The 22,711-nt window shown below is 42.5% G+C and overlaps 1 protein-coding gene across 8 annotated transcripts in view; it reads left to right on the top strand.

Annotated features, from left to right (window-relative positions):
* The window catches only part of IARS1 (isoleucyl-tRNA synthetase 1), an 84,154-nt gene extending 68,854 nt beyond the window's left edge, over nucleotides 1-15,300 (top strand). For all 8 annotated transcript variants that reach the window (XM_078365977.1, XM_035301265.3, XM_035301254.3 and 5 more), the window contains 4 exons: nucleotides 2,276-2,401; nucleotides 7,991-8,134; nucleotides 8,810-8,962; nucleotides 14,466-15,300. In XM_078365977.1, coding sequence (XP_078222103.1) covers nucleotides 2,276-2,401; nucleotides 7,991-8,134; nucleotides 8,810-8,962; nucleotides 14,466-14,548 — 506 coding nt within the window. In that variant the 3' untranslated portion in view covers nucleotides 14,549-15,300. The remainder of the gene's footprint in view (nucleotides 1-2,275; nucleotides 2,402-7,990; nucleotides 8,135-8,809; nucleotides 8,963-14,465) is intronic.
* The last annotated feature ends 7,411 nt before the right edge of the window (nucleotides 15,301-22,711 follow it).

Below are 22,711 nucleotides of genomic sequence, written 5' to 3' on the forward strand. Positions count from 1 at the left end.
AAGGATGAAAAACAAGCTATAGGCTGGGAGAAAATCTTTATAAATAATTGACAAAGGGCGTATCTAGAATATATAAAGATCTTTAAATCTCAACAGTGAAGAAAAATCAAATTAGAAAATAGGGTAGAGATATGAACAGACATTTACCAAAGGGAATATATAAATGACAGAAATGTACATGACAATATTTAATGTCATTAGCCATTAGGAAAATGCAAGCTGAAATCACATTGTAGTCTTACTAGACACCTCAGAATGACTAAAATTAAAAATAGTGACAGCACCAAATGCTGCCTCTCATACATTGCTGGTAGGAATATAGAACAGCGTGGCCACTCTGGAAAATAGTTTGACATTGTCAGGAAACTAAATATGTGCTTTCTAAATGACTCAACAGTTGCACTCCTATGTGTTTATCCCAGAGACTACTGAAAACTTACGTTCATGCCACATGAATGTATATAGTACTTGTATTCATATTATCTCCAAAATGTAGACAACCCAGATATTCTTCAGCAGGTAAATGGTCAAACAAACTGGTATAGCCATATCATAGCACATAACACAGTAATAATAAAAAGGAACAACTATTAGCACAGCAACTTATTTTAATATGTATAAATTGGTGCCAGCTGAGGTCAGGACGATCAGCCTGGCCAACAATGGTGAAACCCCATCTCTACTGAAAAAATGCAAAAATTAGCCAGGTGTGTTGGTGGGTACCTGTAATCCCAGCTACATGGGAGGCCAAGACATGAGAATTGCTTGAATCTGGGAGGCAGAGGTTGCAGTGAGTTACAGAGCTAAACTCCATCTCAAAAAGAAAAGAAATTGATGCCAACTGAAAAAAGTCCCAAGACATTCCATACTTTATGATCGCAGTTATATAACATGTTTTAAATGATAAAATTATAGAAATGGAGACTTATTTGCCAGGGGTTAAGGAGGGAATGGGCCTGAAAGGGCATTGGGTGTGGATATTAAAAGGCAGCACAGGGCCGGGCGCGGTGGCTCACACCTATAATCCCAGCACTTTGGGAGGCCGAGGCGGGTGGATCACAAGGTCAAGAGATCAAGATTATCCTGGTCAACAAGGTGAAACCCCGTCTCTACTAAAAATACAAAAATTAGCTGGGCATGGTGGTGTGTGCCTGTAGTCCCAGTTACTCGGGAGGCTGAGTAACTGAATTGCTTGAACCCAGAAGGCGGAGTTTGCGGTGAGCTGAGATCGTGCCATTGCACTCCAGTATGGGTAACAACAGCAAAACTCTGTCTCAAAAAAAAAAAAAAAAAGGCAGCACAAAGATTCTTGTGGCTACAGAACTGCTGTGTATCTTAATGATGGTGATGGGTACAGGATTTTATAAGAGTGATAAAATTGCATAGAACTAAACATACCCACATGTACACATGCCCCAGTGAGTAAAAGTAAAACTGAGGTGATCTGAATAGGATTGGTGGATTGCATCAGTGTCAGTGTGCTGTTTGTGATATATACTGTAGTTTTGTAAAATGTCGCTATTGGGGGAAATTGGGCAAAGGGCCCCAGGATATCTCTCTACATGCATTTGGCTATACAATTAACTCAAAATGTCCAAACATATTAATAAAGTAAATATCTGTACATGAATCTAAGGTGCAGAATAAATCAACAGCAGGGGCCAGATGGTATTTTTAACCAACCTAACCCATGGGGATTTACAATGGGCACAAAATGAAAAATGAGAATTGGGACGGGCACGGTGGCTCACACCTATAATCCCAGTATTTTGGGAGGCTGAGGCAGGTAGATCATGAGGTCAAGAGATCGAGACCCTACTGGTCAACAAGGTGAAACCCCGCCTCTATTAAAAATACAAAAATTAGCTGGGCATGGTGGTGAGCGCCTGTAGTCCCAGCTACTCGGGAGGCTGAGGAAGGAGAATTGCTTGAACACAGGAGACGGAGGGTGCGGTGAGCCGAGATCGTGCCATTGCACTCCAGCCTGGGTAACGAGAGTGAAACTCCATCTCAAAAAAGAAAAATGAGAATCATAAATACAAAGATTTGTACCTAGAAAAAGACAAGACCATATCGACCAAGGATTGTCAAAACATACCAAGTGTGGAGATAGAGAGATATATATATAGATATATATAGTATATATTTGGAAAAATATATAGTATATATTTAGAAAAAAATGAGGACATTAACCCCTTTGTATCCTTTTTCCTCCAAATTTAACATTTTCTTTTTAGTTTTACTTGTCTGATGTGTTATTTTTGTGACTTTTTAGGCGGAGTATTGCTTCTGGAAAATCCAAAAGGTGATAATAGGTTGGACCTTTTAAAACTGAAGAGTGTCGTCAGTAGCATTTTTGGTGTGAGAAAAACAGACCTGGCTGTCTTCCATAATGAAACAGGTATGTGGAAAGTGAGAGGAGCCTGTGTTTTGACTTGAGGCGAAGGTCTTAATTTGCTGTCAGTTGTACTACACACCTTTTGCATTTTTCCTAATCTTGAGTTAGGGCCCAGCTCTTCAGCAGGGCCTGCCTGCAGTGTCCATGCTTCCTCACAGTGTGATGTGACTGAAAATCCCGGACTTGATGGCTCTAATCCTCCCCCTCACCTGTTTACCAGCTGGTGGACTTCAGGCTTCAGAGTCCTCCCTGGTGAGGTTTTTGTTTTTGAGACAGGGTGTCACTCTGTCACCCATGCTGCAGGACAGCGATGCAATCATAGCTCACTGCAGCCCAAACCTCCTGGGCTCAAGTAATCCTCCTGCCTTGACCTTCCAAGTAACTGAGACTACCGGCATCCACCACCATGCGTGGCTAATTTTATTTATTTATTTATTTATTTGAGACGGAGTTTTGTTCTTGTTACCCAGGCTGGAGTGTAATGGTGCGATCTCGGCTCACCGCAACCTCCGCCTCCTGGGTTCAGGCGATTCTCCTGCCTCAGCCTCCCGAGTAGCTGGGATTACAGGCACATGCCACCGTGCCCAGCTAATTTTTTGTATTTTTAGTAGAGACGGGGTTTCACCATGTTGACCAGGGTGGTCTCGATCTCTTGACCTCATGATCCACCCACCTGGGCCTCCCAAAGTGCTGGGATTACAGGCTTGAGCCATCGCGCCCAGCCAATTTTATTTAATATTTTTTTGGAGAGACCAAGTCACACTATATTGCCAAGTCTGGTCTTGAACCCAGGGCCTTAAGCAGTCCCACTGCTTTGGCCTCCCAAAGTGCTGAGATTCCAGGTGTGAGCCACCTGGAATTTTGTTTTAACTTTATTAAACATAATGCCTGGATCTCACTAAAATCCAGAATCTTTGGATTCTCAATAAAGCAAACCTGAAAAATATTTTAAAGAATTACAGATGTAGGCCGGGCACGGTGGCTCACGCCTATAATCCCAGCACTTTGGGAGGCCGAGGCGGGTGGATCACGAGGTCAATAGATCGAGACCATCCTGGTCAACAAGGTGAAACCCCGTCTCTACTAAAGATACGAAAATTAGCTGGGCGTGGTGGTGCGCACCTGTAGTCCCAGCTACTCGGGAGGCTGAGGCAGGAGAATTGCTTGAACCCAGGAGGCGGAGGTTGCGGTGGGCCAAGATCGTGCCATTGCACTCCAGTCTGGGTAACAACAGCAAAACTCTGTCTCAAAAAAAAAAAAAAAAAAAGAATTATAGATATATAGGGGAGGGACAGTGCGGAGTGGAGAGCTGGGGAGCGATAGCATGGGGAGAAATGCCAGATATAGGTGATGGATGGGGAGGAAGGCAGCAAATCACACTGCCATGTGTATACCTAGGCAACAATCTTGCATCTTCTTCACATGTACCCCAAACCTAAAATGAAATTAAAAAAAAAAAGAAAGAAAAAAAGAAACAAAGGAGAAAGAACACCAAAAAAAAGAAGAAGAAGAAGAAGAAGAATTATAGATGGATTCTCCCACTGTTATATATGGAATTGTGAACTCTGATAAAAAAGATAGGTTGTAACCCCTTGTACCTCTGAATGTGGCCTTTGGAAATAGGATTATTGCAGATATAATTCATTAGGGTGAGGTCATATTGGAGTAGCATGGGCCCTAATCCAGGACAACTATTGTTTTTATAAGAAGGTGGCTATATGAAGACATGGAGACACACAGAGAAAGTGCCCTGTGGTGACAAAGGCAGAGATTGGAGTTATACACAGCTACAGGTCAAGAAACAGCAAAGATTGTCAGGAGCCTCCAGAAGCTAGAAAGAGGCAAAAAAAGATTTGCCTACAGGTTTCGGAGGGAGCACATCTGACAACACTTTGATTTCGGACTTCTGACCTCCAGAACTTTAAGATAGTAAATTTCTATTTTTATTCCCTGGCTCTTCCCACCCCCTCACACCCCCTGTTTGTGGGACTTTATTATGACAGCCTCAGAAAACTAATACTTTACAAATCTGAATGCTTATTTTCAGAAACTTTTTGAAAAAATTTTTGAGACAGAGTCTCTGTTGCCCAGGCTGGAGTGCAGTGATGCAATCTTGGCTCACTGCAACCTCCGCCTCCCAGGTTCAAGTGATTCTCCTGCCTCAGCCTCCCAAGTAGCTGGGATACAGATATGCACCTCCATGCCTGGCTAATTTTGTATTTTTAATAGAGTCGAGGTTTCTCCATATTGGTCAGGCTGGTCTCAATCTCCTGACCTCAGGTGATCCGCCCACCTTAGCTTCCCAACGTGCTGGGATTACAGGCATGAGCCATCACACCCGGCCCAGAAACTTTTAAATAACTTAAAAGAAGAAATGCAAATGGCCAACTAAGTAACAACTGGTGCATCTGAAGGGTAATCAGGAACTTGCAAGGTAGCACCACAGTGAGGTACTATTAACTGCCACCAGATTGGCAAAAAACGAGAAGAATCTGACAGAATCAAATGTTGTCAGGGATATTACATAATAGGAACTCTCATTGACTGCTGGTTTATGAATTGTTGGAGTCACTGGAAACTGTTTGCTATTGTATCCATTAAAGTTGGGCTAGGAGACGCAAAACAATGTGGGAGAAACTGAAAAGAGAGCAAGTGGAAGTCTGAGAAAAATCTCTAACCGGGTTCCACCAAGGTGGTGGGTAAGTCAGAGGAAAGCTAGGTCTCTCCCTAAAGTCACTGTAGGATAAGAAGTAGTGAAAAGCAAAAACAGGCTGGAGTGCAAATCTGTCTAACCACATCTGACACTGACAGGCAGGTGTCTTACAGAAGAAACTGCTGGTACACTTTGCCAGAGAGTTGCACACATTCCTGGCCTGGAAGCTGAAAGAGTAGAGGCAGGAACGTGGGCTGTGCACTGTCCCACTTAACCCAACAAGTCTGCAGATCCACAGCAACCTGAGAAAGCGGTGCCAGGCCCCCTATCAGCCTGTGAGCATAATGACTATTAATAAACTTCTGCCTTCTAAATCCTATGCAGATTTCTCTGTGATGAAGCTGTTACTCAGAACCAGGCCAGACAGAGAACCTGAGAAGTAGTTATAGCTTAGCTGCATTGATACAGGATGAAACCACCATAGTTCACCCCATTGTGATCTTGACATCTATACATACCTCTTTAAACCATATTTAACTTCCAAATAAAGACCCTAATACATTAAAAATCATGCTTTTAACTCTTTCTTGTACAACTTCAAAGATGCTGGCTTCGTTACCCAAAACAAGATAGAAAGTTACCTTTTCCTTCTTTGGGTAATTTGATTTTTCTTCTAGCTGAGTCATACCTCCTCCCTTTACTATTCTTTAACTTTACTGAGATATAAGGTTAACCTGTTAAAATATTTTGTTATATGGTAAGGAAGTAAGAGAGTGGAAAAATAAGAATTGACTAATATATGTTAATACATAATGCCACACTTGTTTGCTAAAACATGAGTTCTCTTGTTAGAAGCAATGCTAGGCTGGGGCATTTGCTCAAGGAACAAATTGAGCAAATGAAACATTCTCTCTATGTTCATGGATGGTGGGTTTGGGTTCTGGGTGACAATGGCAAATTCTTGTCCAAAGGGAGTGTGTGTTCCATTAAGACCAAAGCACTGCCTTTTCTCATGATGTTAACGGTCCAGTACAACCAAGCTGCCATCAGAGGTCTGGCTCCTCTTTCCTGACAGTAACACTATATTGAAAGCTCAGTAATGATTCCTGCTGTTGGTAAGTGGAATACGCAGTAGCAGCTGTAGCAAAATCAGCCTTGGGGAGCGGAAGTAATGTTGCTGAGCCCATGGTTATTATTCCTCCCAACCTCGTGGCCCCTTTGTTCATCAATCCACTGGACAAGGGCAGAAGTAGCCAGCAAGTGAATAGGTCATGTCCACCGATTTTTTTTTTTTTTTTTTTTTTTTTTTGAGACAGGGTCTCACTCTGTCACTCAAGCTGGAGTACAGTGGCTCAATCATAGCCCAGTGTAACCTCAAACTTCTGGGCCCAATCAATCCTCCTGCCTCAGCCTCCAAAGTAGCTAGGACTACAGATACACACCACTATACCTGACTAATTCTTTTCTTTTTTATAGAGAAGAGGTCTTGCTGTGTTGCCCAGGCTGGTCTCAATCTCCTGGCCTTAAGCAGTCCTCCCCTTTCTGCCTCCCAGAGTGCTGGGATTCAAGGTGTAAGCCACGGTGCCCAGCCCCACTCATTTTTAGATGCTCATTCATAGTCTGCCCATTTTTAGAGATCTGTCCACATACCTCTTAACTTCCATGTCACCGGTTTTCTAATTCTGTTCTTTGAACCCCTGGCTGCTCTTGTTTAGTCCAGCTATTGACCAGTGTCCACAAATCAGTGTAGATCTACTCCTAGCTATTTCTCCTTCTGAGAAAAATGACCAGCCAACTGCACTGAATGAAGTTGTTCCCATTGGGAGGATTTCCATCCATCACTATTCTTCAGGGCTACCCACAGTCAGAACAGGGCTGTAAGACTGTATTTGTCTGCTTTGGATGGCACAGCGTGTTGTGCAGTAAAGCCCTACACAGCAAGCCCTAAAATGTTTTCTTTCTCTGTCAGCCAGTCCTGGAAGACTTCCTACAAGGCCACACCTGTGGTTGAGAGAAGAGACCATGTGGGCCTAGGCTGAGCATGAGCATGTAGCCACTGCTGCAGCAAGTTCCTCGTTCCTTGAGCAAATGCCTCAGCCTACTTTCATACCTGCCATTTCCGCTCAGTAGTTGGAGTCTGTCCTATATCACAGCCATTACCAATCATCTACATGTACCTGCATCCCCAAGCAATGTGTAGTGTTCTGTAAACGAGATTATACTGCATGTGTTCTGTGCATCTTGCTTGTTTCCACTTCTGTTCCTGAGTCAAATAACATCTGACTGTAATTATCTTTTTTTTTTTTTTGAGACGGAGTTTCGCTCTTGTTACCTAGGCTGGAGTGCAATGGCGCGATCTTGGCTCACCGTAACCTCCGCCTCCTGGGTTCAGGCAATTCTCCTGCCTCAGCTTCCTGAGTAGCTGGGATTACAGGCACGCACCACCATGCCCAGCTAATTTTTTGTATTTTTAGTAGAGACGGGGTTTCACCATGTTGACCAGGATGGTCTCTATCTCTTGACCTCGTGATCCACCCACCTGGGCCTCCCGAAGTGCTGGGATTATAGGCGTGAGCCATCGCGCCCAGCTAATTATCATTTTTTAATATAAGCTTTTCATGGTGAAGCTTGAGATTCTGATATAGGAGGAAATTTTAAGAAGACCTGTATTATAAAGAGAAAATACTAAAATAGAAAAAACAATTAGCCCTGTATTTCAGATTATGAATATTATGATGTTTATTCTGCAACATTAAGATTTCCTACCAGTACATGTCATTAACGGCTGGTTTTATAGAAAAGGCAATATCTTTTGATAAACAGAAATTAAGTGGAAAGCATTGCTGTAAAACGATACATGATAAATAGGAAAAATTAAATGACTTCAGTTTTGAACTTTCATTAACCCTGAAAGAATTGTTGTCATTGTTATTTTTTAGAAATACAAAACCAAACCGACTTACTGGGTCTTAGTGGAAAAACACTGTGTGTGACTGCAGGATTGGCTCCCTCTCCGATCAACAGTTCCAGTACTCTTCTTTGTCAGTATGTCAACCTGCAGCTCCTGAATGCAGAGCCACAAGGTATGTGCCTCCTCACAGCAGGCAGAGTGTGGGGTGCTGGGCATTAAGGTTCTGTATATACGTGTATGTTTCTAGTAGGCTTCCAAGTATTGCTTTAAAGTGTGGGCTCCCTCGCGGCTTTAGGGAGCATCCACAGACTTTTCTTTTGGTGTGTTTGCTTAAACACCCTCAACTATCTGGCGTGGTTAGGAAATGAAAAAATTGGTGAGGCAAAAATTACAACCAAATTGTTTAAGTGCCAAAACATTTTAATTTCTAATTTTACTTTTTTCTGGGGGAAAATGTTCTGAAAACTTGTGTACCTCCATGCCTGATTCAACAGACTAGATTTTAGCGATTTTTTTCCTGATAATTTAGGATCTACATTGTGCACATTTGCACTGAAGTCTTTGGGGGTCTTCACTTGACTGTGTACTAAGTATCTGTTCCCCAAGCTTCTGGGCTTTTATATAAGGTTTTTTTTTTTTTTTTTTTTTTCTTTTTCCCCTTCCCCTTCACCTCTATGAAATCTTCAAGGCTGTTTCTGCAAGGACTGCATCTCCCACAGTCACACTCATGCTTCTGGATCCACTGCTGGGTCTCAGCACTGCCTGTTAGAGCTGTCCACAGTGGCCACCTGTGTTGGAGATAGACGGTGAACTCAAGATATAATCCAGTTTATTCTTTCTTCCATAGAGTGTTTAATGGGGACAGTGGGTACTCTACTCCTTGAAAACCCACTTGGGCAGAATGGACTCACCCACAAAGGCCTTCTATATGAAGCAGCCAAGGTGTTTGGCCTTCGGAGCAGAAAGCTAAAGCTATTTCTGAATGAGACCCAAACGCAAGGTAAGGGGATTATGGACCATAGGTTTTTTATTTTTGTTGAAAGTAGATTTTGATGCCATTAACCATTTGTAGCATACATGTGTAAGATAGTACTGTTATTCTTTTTTTTATTCCTTCCCCAGAAATTTACCATAATATAATTTTCTTTTTTTCTTTTTTTTTTTTGAGGTGGAATCTTGTTCTGTCTCCCAGGCTGGAGTGCAGTGGCACAGTCTCGGCTAACTGCAACCTCCACTGCCTCCTGGCTTCAAGTGATTCTCCTGCCACAGCCTCCTGAGTAGCTGGGAATACAGGCACCCACCACCACGCTCAGCTCATTTTTGTATTTTTAGTAGAGACAGGGTTTCACCATGTTGCCCAGGCTGGTCTCAAACTCCTGACCTCAGGTGATCCACCCACCTTGGCCTCCCAAAGTGTTGGGATTACAGGCGTGAGCCACTGCACCCAGTCCATTGTATTCTTAGAGTTTCCATCTTTCTGTTACATTGCCCATTTGCTCTGCTTGTTTTCTATGTTTCTGTTGAAGCCCAGTTTTAAGAAGCATATGTCGGCTGGGCGCAGTGGCTCAAGCCTGTAATCCCAGCTCTTTGGGAGGCCGAGGCGGGTGGATCATGAGATCAAGAGATCGAGACCATCCTGGTCAACGTGGTGAAACCCCGTCTCTACTAAGAATACAAAAAATTAGCTGGGCATGGTGGTGCGTGCCTGTAATCCCAGCTACTCAGGAGGCTGAGGCAGGAGAATTGCCTGAACCCAGGAGGTGGAGGTTGTGGTGAGCCGAGATTGCGCCTTTGCACTTCAGCCTGGTTAACAAGAGCGAAACTCCATCTCAAAAAAAAAAAAAAAAAAAAAAAGAAGCAGCAGCATATGTCTGGTTCCTTGGAGACACTGTAAACCCAGATCCACTTGAAACTCAATTATTTTGGACCACAGTTAAGAAAACTGTGACTGGTTAGACGCGGTGCCTCACACTTATAATCCCAGCACTTTGGGAGGCTGAGACGGGACGATCACCTGAGGTTAGGAGACCAGCCTGGCCTATATGGTGAAATCCCAGCTACTTGGAAGACTGAGGCAGGAGAATTGATTGAACCTTGGAGGCGGAGGTTGCAGTGAGCTGAGATTGCACCACTGCTCTCCAGCCTGGGTGACAGGTGAAACTCTGTCTCAAAAAAAAGCTATGACTTTCCCAGTCATACACAAAGGCCAGGAGTTGTAATGGTGACAGAATCTGCCTATCCCTACTCCAAAACAAAGCTAAGTGAGGTGATTCTTTCTGTATTGGTTTCTGTGACTTCTGCAACAAATTTTCACAAATGGGGTGATTCAAGTCAACAGGTTTATTCTCTCACAGCTCTGGACGCCAGACATCTGAAATTAGGGTGTCAGCAAGGCTGCAGTCTCTCTGAAGGCTCTATGGGAGAATTCCTTGTTTACTTCTTTTAGCTGCTGGAGGTGCCCGGCATCCCTTGACTTGTGGCCGCATCACTTCAGTCTCTGGCTCCGTGATCACTTTGCCTCCTCCTCTGTCTGTTTCCTCTTTTTCCAAATAAAGTTACATTCACAGCTCCTGGGGATTTAGAATCTGGGCATATCTTTGGAAGGCCATTATTAACCCCTTACATTATCTTCACTTTTTTCACTGTGGTGAAGGAACTTACTCAAATTAACCCTTTTGCTCCGGGTTTCTTATTTGAAGTTCCAGTTTCTTCAGCAGAGTTTTGGACTTCCAGGTTGTATAGACCAGAGGCTTTTCTTTCCCTGCTTTCAGAGCTCTTTAGAGCCAAAAGCATTAAGCCACCAGACCCCATGGAGTCATTATTTTTGGCCTCTGTGGAATTCTCCCAATTTCTTTCTGTCCAGCTATTTTTTTTAATTTGGTTGCATATTATACTTTTAAATTTCCTGTCATAATGTTAAACACTAAAGCTTTATTTCTACATAGGTTTCTCCTTCCCTACCTAGGTTTATTTTTCTTTTTCCCTCCCATCTAGTTTAGGGCCTCATCATCCATGAAAGTCACCAGTCTGCAGACTGTACACTTCATGTACATTCCTGCCTTGATGTTGTTCCCCTGCTTAGAGCCCCCAAGGCTCCCATTCTCTTACACTTCAGAATCTTCACTTCCACACAAGATCCTTCCTGTTCTGTCTTTCTGATTCTGTCCCTGATTCTTTCACTCTGTCAAAGGCTTTTTTCACTCTCCTTCCAACACACTTGGCTCTTTCATTGTGGTATGGTAGTAAAGACCATCTATAAATGTAGCTTCCTATTTTGATAAGCTTATATAAAACTTCAGCAACATTCTTAACTCTTTTCTTCTCCCTCAAATCCATTGGTCACCAAGTTGTGCATTGGAGCTGAAGAAGACATTTATCTCTCGCTTGTTCTGTGCAATTGAATGTGGTGCCATGATTGAAGCTGGTCAGGGTAGAATCGTGTCTGTGAATTATGTTTTTATAATACTACCTGCCATTCACGTAACTAGTTTTAGCTATGGTGCCTTCCTGCATTCTCTTTATTCTGTGATGTTAGCTAGGCGAAAGTTTAGTAGGTGAGAGCTTTTTTCTTTTTTGAGACAGAGTTTCACTCTTCGTTGCCCAGGCTGTAGTGTAGTGGCACGATCTCAGCTCACTGCAACCTCTACCTCCTGGGTTCAAGCGATTCTTCTGTCTCAGCCTCCTGAGTAACTGGAATTACAGGTGCCCACCACCACGCATAGCTAATTTTTTTATTTTTATTAGAGATAGGGTTCCACCATGTTGGCTGGTCTTGAACTCCTAACCTCAAGTGATTGGCCCGCCTCAGCCTCCCAAAGTGCTAGGATTAAAGGCATGAGCCACGGCACCCAGCTGAGAGCTTTTAAAGATTTAGTGATTCACCTAATATTGCATAGTCGGGACTTTTTCTAATTTAATGTCTTTTTAATCTATTATCTGTAGCTTCCTTTTCATTATGCTTTTTCTCTCAGAATTGTCTTTCATAAAGTATCAATAACTTAGTGAATTAGAAGGGCCACAAAATATTGACCATTTTAGAAACTCCTAGATGTGGCTGGGCACAGTGACTCATGCCTGTAATCCCAGCACTTTGGGAGGCCGAGGCAGGTGATCGCTTGAGGTCAGGAGTTCCTGACCAGCCTGGACAACTTGGCAAAAACCTGTCTCTACTAAAAATACAAAAATTAGCCGAGCATGGTGGCAGGCACCTGTAATCCCAGTTACTCGAGAGACTGGGCAAAAGAATCACTTGAACCCAGGAGGCAGAGGTTGCAGTGAGCTGAGATCATGCCATTATACTCCAGCCTGGGTGACAGGGCAAGATTCTGTCTCCCCACAAGAAAAAAAAACTCGTAGATGTCTTCTTGCATGCTCCACTAAACCCTAAACATCATCTCCAGGTCTTGTGATTTTCTATTAAGGAAGTAGCTTTAAGAGTATTTTCACATCTGGGTTTGCCTGCTATGATAAGAGGTTTTTTTTTTTTTTGAGACTGAGTTTTGTTCTTGTTGCCCAGTGCAATCACATAATCTGAGGTCACCGTGACCTCCACCTCCTGGGTTCAATTAAAGCAATTCAATTCAGTCCGGGCGAGGTGGCTCACGCCTTTAATCCCAGCACTTTGGGAGGCCGAGGCAGGTGGATCACTAGGTCAAGTGATCGAGACCGTCCAGGTCAACAAGATGAAACCCCGTCTCTACTAAAAATACAAAAAGTAGCTGGGCATGGTGGTGCGTGCCTGTAGTCCCAGCTACTCAGGAGGCGGAGGCAGGAGAATTGCTTGAACCCAGGAGGCGGAGGTTGCGGTGAGCCGAGATCGTGCCATTGCACTCCAGTCTGGGTAACAACAGCGAGACTGTCTCAAAAAAAAAAAATTCAATTGAAGCAGTTCTCCTGTCTCAGCCTCCTGGGTACTGGTATTACAGGCACATGCCACCATACCCGGCTAATTTTGTATTTTTAGTAGAGATGGGGTTTCTTCATTTTGGTCAGACTGGTCTTGAACTCACAACCTTAAGTGATCTGCCCGCCTTGGCCTCCCAAAGTGCTGGGATTTAGGTGTGAGCCACTGCTCTTTGCCTGACTAGCTATATGTAAAGAAAGTTCATCTGTTTAAATTCAGATCTGACAGGAGTAAAATGTTCTACAGTAGATGGATAACTTTAATTTTTTTTTCTTTTCGAGTTGTATATTCAATACATTTTAATTAATTACATTTGTGTTATACTTTTGGATGCTAAGAGTTTTCATCATTCATCATATTGAATCCTGTGTTCTTTGACATGATCCTTTGTCTTCGGTAAATTCTTGCTTTCTCACATAACAACACGTCCTCGGCTTATTATGTACTCTTACTTCTCCAGACCTAGAAAATAGCTGTTCTTCAAATTGTAGAGAATCATATTTTGAAATCACATGTCTGGGATACTGAGTTGGCTCAGCTTCTAGGCCTTTTTGTAGACACAGGAAGTATATGTTTATGAGGAAAAATAACCATCTTGGTGTAGTACCCAGAGTTAGCCAGACTGTGAAGTGATGGCATAGTCCTCCAGAAGGCTCCAGGAGTCTGTCTAAAATCTAACTCCACCTGCAAGGAGTTAGGCTTCTACTGTGAACTCAGGAAAGAATCCACACAAGACCCGCATCACTGCTGGCACCAACTGCAAATTTCAGGGGTTTTCCTAGACCACCCTCAGGTTCAGTAACCTGCTAGGAGGACTCAGACTCACTGAAAGGTGGTAAACTCATGGTTTCATTTACTATAGGAAAAGGATACACATTAGAACCAATGAGAGCGGGGGGTCGGGGGGAGAGAGAGAGAGAGAGCGCGAGCGCACGAGAGAGAGAGAGAGAGTGTGCGCGCACATCTACATATATATGTATGCTCCATAAGTGAATTCCTTAGGCACTGGTCATCTGATTGCCTTTACTAGGCAATTCAGTAGGATTGATCATAGATAGATAGATAGATAGATAGATAGATAGATAGATAGATTAGAATCACGGAGGGATTCAAGCAAGGATCACCAGGTCATCATCTCTCCCTGGAGTCATGGATAATGTTTCCTCCTCCCATCCCTTATATCTGACAACACAGGGACTATATTACCAGCCAGGGAAGCTCACTTGAGCCTTGCTGTCCAGTTTCTATTGAGGTTTCATTCTGTAGGTATGATTGCTGCCTTTCTCAGCTAATACCATGTGACCCAAAGTCCCCATTCTAAATCATATACTTGGTCTTTATGTCTTGGCCAGCACTACCGTGAATCATCTCATTAGCAACAACTGTCAGGTTTGGTGAACATGCCCACCATGAGAACCAAAGACTCTTCTACTAGGAAATTCCAAGGATTTAGAGATTCCTCTCAGGAGCTGGGACAGAGGGCAGAACTCTTAGTATAGGGCCAAATTCCTTACTACACAAGCAGTTAACATTTTAGAAAATATTCACCCACAATAGGTAAAATACTGATTTTTATTTCAACTTTTTCTTTTTGTTCTAGAAATTACAGAAGACATCCCCATGAAGACTTTGAATATGAAGACTGTGTATGTTTCTGTATTACAAACAACAGCAGACTTCTAGCATGCACTTAGCAGTGTTCAGTCAGCCTTGCCCTGCTTACACCCATCCCCATGCATATGTGCACATAGACACACACATGAACACACTGAAGATATTTCCTTCAGGTGCATGTAAAATATGCTGCTTGATTGAAATTCAAATGGACTTGATCAATCAAGTAACTTGAGACCTCACAGTAATCTTCACACTTAACCTTAGACACCTATGCAGTCATGTTGGGAGCAGCACCACCACAGTTAAACAAAGAAGGTTTTTTTTTTTTTTTTTTGAGATGGAGTTTCGCTGTTGTTACCTAGACTGGAGTGCAATGGCACGATCTCGGCTCACTGCAACCTCCTCCTTCTGGGTTCAAGCAATTCTCCTGCCTCAGCCTCCCAAGTAGCTTGGACTACACACGCGCCCCACCATGCCCAGCTAATTTTTGTATTTTTAGTAGAGACGGGGTTTCACCTCGTTGACCAGGATGGTCTCGATCTCTTGACCTCGTGATCCACCCGCCTCAGCCTCCCAAAGTGCTGGGATTATAGGTGTGAGCCACCGTGCCTGGCCTATACTTGAGTTCTAAGTAAAGAAGGTAGAAGCAATTTAAATGGTATAGCATATATATCATTTTCTGGCCTTTTAAAATTTATTTGAGACCGCCTGATGAAATGGACATATTATATATTTCTGCCACTTGGATTTTTCTGGATAATTTGATGGAATATTTTAAGTTTCAGTAAATCAGAACAATAAACTCAGATATAAATGTGTTGAAAGTAATTCATTCTTCCCCAGTTAAATGAAACTTGAAATGTGTAATCCTTGAAGAACATAAAAACTTCATGGTGGTTTCTGTATTAAGACAGCGGACTAAACATCTGATAAAACCTTTCCAAAATCCTGGATGATAATTTGAGTCCTCAAAGAAGCAGATGACATGATAAAATTAGATGTGCAAGAATTTATTAGAGGAAACGTAAATGAAGGACAAACGGATGTACCAAGCGTAGGTTGAGAGAGCCTCAGACTGTGGTATAGATCTGACACTGTAAAAAGGAAAACGAAGGTTGATTAGCAAAAACAAACTGCAGTGCAACTCTGAGATGAAGTCTTAGTCAGGCCGATGGAGAGTTCCCAGGCAAGGATTCCTTTTAGTAGAGTTCAGAGTTGGGCAGAAATAACCTGGCTTTGTGCCTCTGACTTGCTCAAGTCAGTGTCTGGGAGGAGGCCGAGGGGAGCATGCCTAGGCACAAATGCCTTGATGGATCTGAAAGTACCAGTTACAGTCCTCACCTCAGATTCTTTCGAAGGGAGATCTGAATGGTACACCTTTATGGCTGCTACAGAAGATGCATTCACACAGAAACCCTCAGGTTGGAGAAAATAGAGGAAACAACCAGAATTTGGGGAATTGGAAAGCAGATAAACAGTGTTAACTAACTTGGTAGACCCAAGAAACCCCAGTTCTAAATGGAGAAACTAATAAACACAGAATTCACAGCACCAGTTACCTCTGGGATGAAGGGTAGAAAAGGTACAGAAAGAGGGAAGATGGCATGAATACTGGGAAGGCTTATGGTGTCTCTCATTTCTACATTGCTAAGCAGCTCTCTTTATCCCCCCCCACCCCACCCCCGCAGATGGCATCTGGAGGGTAAAAAGTAACTGGTAGAACTCAGACTGAATGGAAGACGAGTACTTGCAAGTCTGGAGGATTTCTAATACCAACCCTCAGGTTAGATAATTTTCTGGAAGGACTCACCGAACTCAAAAGAAAACTATTGTATTCATGGTTAGTTATTACAGGGAAATGTTAAAGATCAAAATCAGCCAGAGGAAGAGATGGAGAGGGTAGAGCTCAGAAGTACCAAACACAGCTCTTGTCCTGTCTCCATGGGCTCAGAAAGCATTATTTTACTGGCATTGATGTGTGACAGTGTGCAGAGTATTGCCAGCCAGGGAAGCTCATTCAAGCCTTGGAACCCAGTGTTTATTGGGGCTGCTTTACATATGCATGATTAATTGTCCATGTGGTTAATCACAGTCTCCAGGTCAGCTGATAGTGCATGACCCAAAACCTCCACCCTAAATTACATTATTGGTATTTCTGGTGTGTTGTACCCCACTACCATAAGACTGTATAGATTTGTCCCACCCCAGCCATAAATCATATTGTCAAGGCTATTCATTATATCCCAAGATCCCAGGTAAACAAAGGCATGCCTATGTAGCATAACATCCCAAGGGCAAGGCCAAATTCCTTTCTACACAGTACTTTGCTAGGAACAAGCTTTATATATACTGTCCACTATATAAAAGGAATATAAAAGATTGACACCAAGTATTGCAGGGGAAAAGGGCTCATTCCAGCAATTAACTTCAAAGATGAGAAGTCCCACCCATACTCAGGTCAGTGTTTTAGGCCCCATCTCTTATTCATGAGACTCCCACCTAGAATCTAATGAAAGCCTCTAGTCCAACACCAAAACAAAAGCAATTTTCAGGGATCAATTGATGCAGTGAGAAGACAATTACCCTTGCCAAATGGGTTAATATCCTTAGAGATGTAAGACACTACATCTATAAAATAGCAGGATGCTGCAAAAAATGAAAATCTCAGAGGAGAAAAAAGTTCCTATTAATATAAGACAGACTAGAAATGAAAAAACAATCATTGGAAAAGTGTTGAAATTTTCCAAATGCTAGAAAGATTAACAATAAATATATAAGGTGGGAAAAAAGAGATACTGTACATAAGTTAGACTCCAGGAGTTCCAATATCCAAAATGTAGGAGTTCCAGAAAGAAGAAAAATAAGATCAGAAAATTAAACAAATTTTGCAGCACTTAATGACATAACCAGATTGAAAGATATCTTCAAATATCTAGCACAATGCATGAAAATAGACTCATTCCCAAGGCACATAACAGAAATTTCAGAACGTAAAGAGAAGACTAAGTTTCTAGAAAGAAAAAAGCAAAAGGAATGTAGAAAAGATTAGCAATTAAGGATTTTTCTTTTCAACCTCTGCGAGCACAGAACAATTTAGTAAGGATTTGATTTCTGAACAGCAACACAGCAAGAAGAGAATCTCCCCAATTCTTTGGGGAAAGTTTTCTAACTAAAATTCTACCCAACCAAATTATCAAACAAGTATAAAGGTAGAATAAAGACATTTTCAGACATGAGTTAGGTCTCAAAATTATCTCCCATGTACTCTTTCTCAGTGAGTTACTGGGAAATGCATTCTACCAAGCTACAGTAACCCCACTGAGATCTTGGTTTCTAAAACCATTCTCCCATGAATGGAACTAGGTTTCTCTGGAGAAAATGGCTGATTCTAGAGCTGGAGCTGGGAATGTACAAGATGAATCTGGAACATCTTGTAGTACCAGAAAGTAAAGTGATCGAAAAACAGTGGTGAGTGACATCAGCAAGATGGGAAAATATTAATACGAAGCCCTGCCGGGCATGATGGGTGGCTCATGGCTGCAATCCCAATGCTTTGGAAGGCCAAGGTGGGGAGACCATGAAGTCAGGAGTTTGAGACCAGCCTGCCCAACATGGTGAAACCCGGTCTCTACTAAAAATACAAAAATAAGCCCAGTATGGGGGTGTGTGCCTGTAATCCCAGCTACTCAGGAGGCTGAGGCAGGAGAATTGCTTGAGCCTGGGAGGTGGAAGTTGCAGTGAGCTGCGGTCACGCCACTGCACTCCAGCCTGAGCAACAGAACAAGATTCCGTCTCAAAAATAACATAAAAAAATAGTAAGCCCCAGGCCCTCATTCTCTCATAGAGACACTGACTTAACAATATAGGGACCAAATTGCCTCTGGCGATTTTTCAGAAATCAGTTAAAAAGTCGCAGTTCCCTAGATGAATGTAAAAGCAAGAAGAGCTGATTTGAAGCAGGTGAGAAAGTCTATTACATTTGCATACCATAGGTTCTCCCAGAACCAAGCACAGTGCAGCACAATCTGGAAAAAGCTACTTGCGCCTTCTCTCTCAAGAAGGAAAGAGTAGAGTGGAATATATGTCCAATGTTCTGGCTTACAGTGGTGCTGCCCGAGGGACTGATTTCTGTTCATGTGACTAGAGCACTGACAGGAACACTGTCATACTTTGGATGACTAGGGGCGGCTGGAACAAATGTGAGAGCGGTAGGCTTGTTATAGCACTGTAGGGTCTGGTATCATAAACATAACAAGAGGAGGAAGAAATTATGAGGTCCTTAAAAAGAAACAGGGGCAAATCTCTTTACAAAATTACACAGACAAATCCAGAAAAGACACATCCCTAGAAAAGATTTGAGACGTTTCCAAGATCTCCAGCTAGAGTAATTGGTGTTGCTGTTCCTTTTTTTTTTTTGAGATGAAGTATGGCACTGTTGCCCAGGCTGGAGTGCAGTGACACGGTCTTGGCTCACTGCAATCTCTGCCTTCCGGTTTCAAGTGATTCTCCTGCCTCAGCCTCCTGAGTAGCTGGGATTACAGACACGTGCCACCACAGGGGGCTAATTTTTGTGTTTTTAGTAGAGACAGGGTTTCACCATGTTGGCCAGGCTGGTCTCGAACTCCTGACCTCATGATCCACCCACCTTGGCCTCCCAAATTGCTGTGATTACAGGCATGAATCACCATGCCCAACTTTTTTTTTTTTTTTTTTTTTTTTAAGACAGGGTCCAGGCTGGAGTGCAGTGGCTAGATCATGGCCAAGATCATCCCACTGCACTCCAGGCTGGGCAACAGAGGGAGACCCATCTAAAAAAAAGAAAAGCTATAGAAACACATGGAAATTTGACAACATTCCCCTGAACAACCATTGGGTCAATGAAGAAATTAAGAAGAAAATTACAAAATTTCTTGAAACAAATGAAAATGAAAACACAACGGAACAAAACCTATGGTATACAACAAAAGAAGTACTAAGAAAAAAGTATTGCAATAAATGCTTGCATCAAAAAAAGAGAAAAACTTAACCTAACATCTTAAAGAAAAGCATGGCTGGGGCTGGTGGCTCATGCCTGTGATTCCAACACTGGGAGGCCATGGTTGGGCTGAATTGCTTGAACTCAGGAGTTTGAGACCAGCCTGGGCAACATGGTGAAACCCCGTCTCTACAAAAATTAGCTGCCGGGCATGGTGGTGCCCACCTGTAGTCTCAGCTACTTGGGAGGCTGAGGTGGGAAGATCACTTGAACCTGGGAGGTAGAGGTTGCAGTAAGCTGACATTGTGCCACTACAGGCTGGGTGACAGAGTGAGACTCTGTCAAATAACTAGAAAAGTAAAGAGCAAACCAAACCCAAAATTAGTAGAAGAAAAGAAATAAAGATCAGAGCAGAAATAAAATTGAGACCAAAAAAATACACAAGATCACAAAAATGAAAAGTTGGATTTTTGAAAACAAAATCTACAAACCTTTAGCCAGATTAAGAAAAAAAAAGAGAGAAGATCCAAATAAAATGAGAGAAAACAGAGACATTTCAATGAATACTCCAGGAATTCAAAGATCATTAGAGACTGCTATAAGAAGCTCTATGCCAATAAATTGGAAAGCATATTAGAAATGGATACATTTTTAGACATATACAACCTACCAAGGTTGAACCATAAAGAAATTCAAAACTTGGTTGGGTTTGATGGTTCACGCCTGTAATCCCAGCACTTTGGGAGCCCGAGTCGGGAGGATTGCAAAATCAGGAGATTGAGGCCATCCTGACTAATATGGTGAAACTCTGTCTCTACTGAAAATACAAAAATTTGCCAGGCATGGTGACACAGGCCTGTAATCCCAGCTACTCGGGAGGCTGAGGCAGGAGAATTTCTTGACCCTGGGAGGTGGAAGTTGCAGTGAGCCGAGATCGCGCCATTGCACTCCAGCCTGGGTAACAAGAGTGAAACTGCATCTCAAAAAAAAAAAAAGAAGAAAGAAATCCAAAACTCGGGCCGGGCGCGGTGGCTCACGCCTATAATCGCAGCATTTTGGGAGGTCGAGGCAGGTGGATCACGAGGTCAAGAGATCGAGACCATCCTGGTCAACAAGGTGAAACCCCGTCTCTACTAAAAATACAAAAATTAGCTGGGCATAGTGGTGCTCTCCTGTAGTCCCAGCTACTCGCGAGGCTGAGGTAGGAAGGAGAATTGCTTGAATTCACGAGGCGGAGGTTGTGGTGAGCCAAGATCGCGCCATTGCACTCCAGCCTGGGTAACAAGAGCGAAACTCCATCTCAAAAAACATAAAATAAAACAAAAAGAAGAAGAGAGCACTGCAGCCACTGCCGGGACCCAACTATACATGTATTTTTAAACAAAATTTTCTACAAAAAAAATAATAGACTATTGTGTTAGGGTTCTCCAGATAGACATGAGCCTTAAAAGATACAAATATATGAGAGAGGATTAATTAGGAGAATTGGCTCCTGTGATTAGGGGAGATACAACGGGCCATCTGCAATCTGGAGACCTCAGAATGCCAGTATTATGGGTCAGTCCAAGTTCAAAAGCCTGTAGAGTTGATGGTACGATTCTACCATCAACTTCGGGGGGGGATGATCAATTGGGGTGAGGGGATGATTGTAAGCCCTGGAATTCCAAGTCTGGAAAGCCTGAAATTCTGATTTCCTAGGGCAAGAGGAGGAGAATATTCCTGCTCAGGGGTTCAGGGGAGTGAAGAGGGAGGAAGAGGAAATCCTTTCCTTTTTTGTTCTATTGTGTCCCTAGCCCACTCACACTGAGAGTGAATCTTCCCTTCTCAGTTAACTGACTGTGAGGAAATATCCTCACAGATACATCTAGAAACAATGCTTTACTAGTTATCTAGGTATTCCTCAATCCAGTCAAGGCAACATCTAAAATTAACTATCACAATTACACAAAAATGTTAAGGCATCAACGTAGTCAAAATACAAATAAATTCAAAAGCAAACAAAAAGTGGGAAAGATTTACCACTTGTGTGTATGGACAAGGAGCTAGCTTCTTCAATACATACTTTCTCCAAATCAATAAGGAAAACTAACTCAATAAAAAAAACTAACAACCAAGAATAATAATAGAGAAAAGATATGAACAGACAGTAAAACCAAATGATTCTTTTTTTTTTTTTTATTTTTTATTGGATTTTAGGTTTTGGGGTACATGAGCAGAGCGTGCAAGACCGTTGCACAGGTACGCACATGGCAGTGTGCTTTCTTTGCTTCTCCCCTTCACCCACATTTGGCATTTCTCCCCAGGCTATCCCTCCCCACCTCCCCCTCCCACTGGCCCTCCCCTTTCCCCCGCAATAGACCCCAGTGTTTAGTACTCCCCTTTCTGAGTCGAGGTGTTCTCATTTTTCATCACCCACCTATGAGTGAGAATATGCAGTGTTTTATTTTCTGTTCTTGTGTCAGTTTGCTGAGGATGATGTTCTCCAGATTCATCCATGTCCCTACAAACGACACAAACTCATCATTTCTGATTGCTGCATAATATTCCATGGTGTATATGTGCCATATTTTTCCAATCCAGTCTATTATCAATGGGCATTTGGGTTGATTCCAGGTCTTTGCTGTTGTAAACAGTGCTGCAATGAACATTCGTGTACATGTGTCCTTATAGTAGAACGATTTATAGTCTTTTGGATATATACCCAGTAATGGGATTGCTGGGTCAAATGGAATTTCTATTTCTAAGGCCTTGAGGAATCACCACACTGTCTTCCACAATGGTTGAACTAATTTACACTCCCACCAACAGTGTAAAAGTGTTCCTTTTTCTCCACATCCTCTCCAGCATCTGTTGTCTCCAGATTTTTTAATGATCGCCATTCTAACTGGCGTGAGATGGTATCTCAGTGTGGTTTTGATTTGCATCTCTCCGATGACCAGTGACGATGAGCATTTTTTCGTATGATTGTTGGCCTCATATATGTCTTCTTTCGTAAAGTGTCTGTTCATATCCTTTGCCCACTTTTGAATGGGCTTGTTTGTTTTTTTCCTGTAAATCTGTTTGAGTTCTTTGTAAATTCTGGATATCAGCCCTTTGTCAGATGGGTAAACTGCAAAAATTTTTTCCCATTCTGTTGGTTGCCCATTCACTCTAGTGACTCTTTCTTTTGCTGTGCAGAAGCTGTGGAGTTTGATTAGGTCCCATTTGTCTATTTTGGCTTTTGTTGCCAATACTTTTGGTGTTTTGTTCATGAA

Source organism: Callithrix jacchus, chromosome 1 (assembly GCF_049354715.1).
Source record: "Callithrix jacchus isolate 240 chromosome 1, calJac240_pri, whole genome shotgun sequence".
NCBI lineage: Eukaryota > Metazoa > Chordata > Mammalia > Primates > Cebidae > Callithrix > Callithrix jacchus.